We start from the raw sequence: 3,697 nt of genomic DNA, 5'->3' as shown, positions 1-3,697 counted from the left end.
GGTTCATTGGCGTGCATTACAACCACGCTCTAACAATGCAGGGCCTCCACGGTGTCAGCACAGTTCATGAATCCTAGCCCCTTATGCACCAGGCGATTAGTATGGTGCTCTGTCTGTGGGGCTTTGCCAGAAAATGAGTTCTCTTTAAAACATATGCCCCCTGCTGATTCTTTTCCTTTCCTGATATGAAATTCCAATTTTTTTAATGAACACCAATTTCCTGTACGGAGAGAAGGGGGAAAAAAAGTTTTATACTCTTTCTGTTTTGGATGGCTGCAGTTATCCTAAATTAGTGGAAAGCCGTTGTGGACATCCCAAGCAGAACATATTTAGTTTCTTTCAGTTTGGGGGTCTAATCAACATTCAGGTACGAACACAAAAATCAGCTGGTGTAATTTTCCACATCACATATGCACATGACTGGTGTGGCAGAAAATGAAATTACCAAAACTGTAACAAATTAAATTAAGTCATTGATTTCTAATAAATTGGCTTAATCACCAGCTGTTGTCATGCTAAGATTGTTGTGTCATAAGTTTGTCATGCTTGTCGGTCGTGGCTTCTTTAGAAAGGCAATTTAATCTATTTAAAGGCTTTCAAACGGCAGTTTAAATTTAAATAGCATCATTTCACTTCTAATGACCAAATTTACCAAGTGAGATTTCAATCTGATAATCTGACTGATGAAAAAAGATTTGATAATTTCATCAGATTTCAAAAACTTTATTACAATTTTAACTGGATTTAAATGTTACAGACATACATGGAATTGATCGGTGCAATAAATGTGATGATTTGTTGAAGTCAGTATCCTGCACCCGGGCGATCCATCACTGTTGTAGATGAAGACGCAAATACAGTCCGTGTTTTTTTTTCTTTCTTTCTTTTTTGTAGCTCTTCAATTATTAGGGAACCTTCTCTTTCGGTCAAAATGACTGTAATCATCATTGATCTGAAGAGATTGAAATTAAATCTCAGTTAACAGTTTGATCTGCTGCTTGAATAATGAATGTAACATTTTTATATACGGTATGATACCAAACAAGTCTGGGCAAATTAGCATTACATCTGCCAACATTAAAAAACATAAAATTAAGCATTCACATATTCACGCATGCCAAAAGGGAAAAATAAAAACAGTCATTGAGCAGTTTGTATATTGTCATTGCTGCTTTGGAACACAATGGCACACAGTGGAGCAGTGTACATTAATATTGTACAATTGAAGAAGACATTGGTGATAAATTATGTATAATAAGCACTTACTACATTGTATGGTCTCAGTCTCTCTTGGGTCTGGGCACTCGCCTCTTCGGGAAGAGACACCACTCCTCCTGTACCCATCATCTAAGCACAATAAAAAAGAGATTTTAGTCGATGAAACCAAGGTTGGTTTAAAATCTGAACTAAACAGAATATTTACAGTATTGGAAAATAAAAAAAATAAAAATAATAATAAAAAAAGACAAGCTTAACTGACCAATTTTATAGAAGTATTTCTGTTAGATTTGGCTTTAAATTGAAACTTTTTTTTAAATTGAAACTATAGACTCGTCTACATAAAAAAACAAAAAACTCTCACCCTGATGGTTGCCTCCAGCTCCCCCACACTTCTTTTTCCACCTGGTAACCATCCATAGGACCAGTGCTGTGACAGGGTGACCTGGAACACCAACGCCAACACCAACACCTGCACCATCACTCTGCTGCTTGCTTCCATTAGAGCTGCAGAGGAAGCCACATTTGTAGTAAAAACAATAATGTCACAGTCTCTTCTCTCACAGCTCCACCGCTCACAGACCAGAGGTTATCAAGCATTGCCCAACATTAGCAAGCATTTTAGACAGTACTTAATCAGAGGAGCAATTCTAACTTAATGGACATTGAAAAAACTTCATTGAGGACAGACTCACCTCTGTATTTGCCTTGTTTGCATGTGGTGCATTAGCCAGAGGGGGATTTTTATAGGTGTTGTAGAAGACTGCTGTCAGGATTATAATCCCCTCTCTGCAGGTGTGACACATTTACTGACTAATGGAACACAAAATATGACTAATGGAGCTGGCTAAGTGCTCAGATATGCTGGCATCACCATGAGGGTTCAAACTGCATGAAATATATATCAGAAACATGATTGTGTTTGTATTGAATGCATCTGTGTATGGGGTAGACAAAAAGACAACATTAAGATGAAATCTGGCATTTCTCTCCATCTATAATTTATTGGAATCAGCTTTTAGCAAACAAATAGAAGTTCAAATCCATACAGATTCAAAAGGCAGAAACATCATTGAAACAAGATGCTTGTGCATCAGCTGCAAGGCCTCACTGCCATTGGCCCTTGTTCTTTCAGCAGGGCAATCCATTAAAATTAAGTCAATAATGCAGTTAACATTGGCGATGATTAATAACCACAACAAGAATTTATGTACACTAAATAAACAAAATGATCTGTGTGTTATGTATAAACCCATCTTACAATTTAATGGAAGTACAAACACACTAGAAAGTTCTTTACCCAAACCTAAGACTTTAATGCTTACTGTTCTATAAAGTACTGTAAGCAGAAGCCTTGCAAAAATATATGCTTTTGATTTTGCAGCAATGTTGGGGTTTCCTTGTTTAAATATGAAACTAAGACTAACTATCATAGTCAAAATATGTCAAAAAGCCTGTGCATGCATATTTCATATTTTGGCTGAGCATTGGTTCTTGATATCTGCTTTTTACTTTCTCAGATAAGATTCAACCGCATCTCTTATCAAGTATTATCATTAAAACACACATTACTGTGGTGTTTTTCATCTCAATTTCTTATACAGTTATTTGCAAAAACTAAAATAATGGTACATTTTGTTATCCTTATAACATTCTGAAGTGTTTGTATTAACAATGAACTGATGATACATATACAGGAAACCACCATTCAAAAACATTATAATTATTAATAATTATATTAAATTAAACATAAACATCTGGCAACATCTTATCTGTATTAAAATTGTGTCACTTGGTGACAAGTTTTTCATGATTAGAACAGTCTTCCTAATCAATATGGCACTGCTTTATGCAAACATGCAAGTGTAAAGTCAGCTTGGTAATGTGTATAAAAAAATGGATGGATGCGGTGCTCAGCTGTAAAACATTTATAAAACTGATACATGTGGATATAATAATCAAATATTTTCCGCCTGTTCCAATGTGGGCTAATTGCATTTTGCAGCGTCAGGCACCACTCCACTGAGTAATATTGCCACAGGCAACACAAGAAAGTTGGTGAAGTTGAATAAAACTGCAACAGGTAGCAGCTGTTAAGTTATTCACAGACACAAGTGAGGTAATTTGCAGCCTCTAACAGAATGAAAAGTATCTTGAGTTTTATGTTTTTGTTTGAGCTCAAGGTAGATCATAAATATTATTCACACATGTCAGACAGGACATTGTGTTAGCGTTAATCATTTTACCCTACTAATCAAAGCATTAAATACAAGAATAATGTAAACCACAGGCATTGTGGTGAGTAACAAAATAAAGCAGAAATAAAAGAGAATGCATGTACTCTACAACACATTAGTGGTGCATTTCAGGTGAGCAATACATGCAATATATATATATATATATATATATATATATATATATATATATATATATATATATATATATATATACATTATTAAATAGATAAAGGTGGAATACA

General features: G+C 34.9%; 1 protein-coding gene across 1 annotated transcript; it reads right to left on the bottom strand.

The window, feature by feature from the left end:
- Positions 1-760: 760 nt before the first annotated feature.
- gnrh3 (gonadotropin-releasing hormone 3) lies at positions 761-1,918 on the bottom strand. The gene is made up of 4 exons (XM_039784648.1): positions 1,914-1,918; positions 1,583-1,725; positions 1,267-1,347; positions 761-952 (listed from the first exon to the last, which is right to left on the bottom strand). The coding sequence occupies exons 2-4, from the start codon at positions 1,718-1,720 to the stop codon at positions 899-901; spliced, it is 273 nt and encodes a 90-aa protein (XP_039640582.1). The 5' UTR covers positions 1,721-1,725; positions 1,914-1,918; the 3' UTR covers positions 761-898.
- Between the last annotated feature and the right edge of the window lie 1,779 nt (positions 1,919-3,697).

Source organism: Perca fluviatilis, chromosome 19 (genome assembly GCF_010015445.1).
Source record: "Perca fluviatilis chromosome 19, GENO_Pfluv_1.0, whole genome shotgun sequence".
In the NCBI taxonomy this organism is placed as follows: domain Eukaryota; kingdom Metazoa; phylum Chordata; class Actinopteri; order Perciformes; family Percidae; genus Perca; species Perca fluviatilis.
The sequence above is the reverse complement of the archived record's forward strand: the minus strand, read 5'-3'. Positions and strand labels throughout refer to the sequence as shown.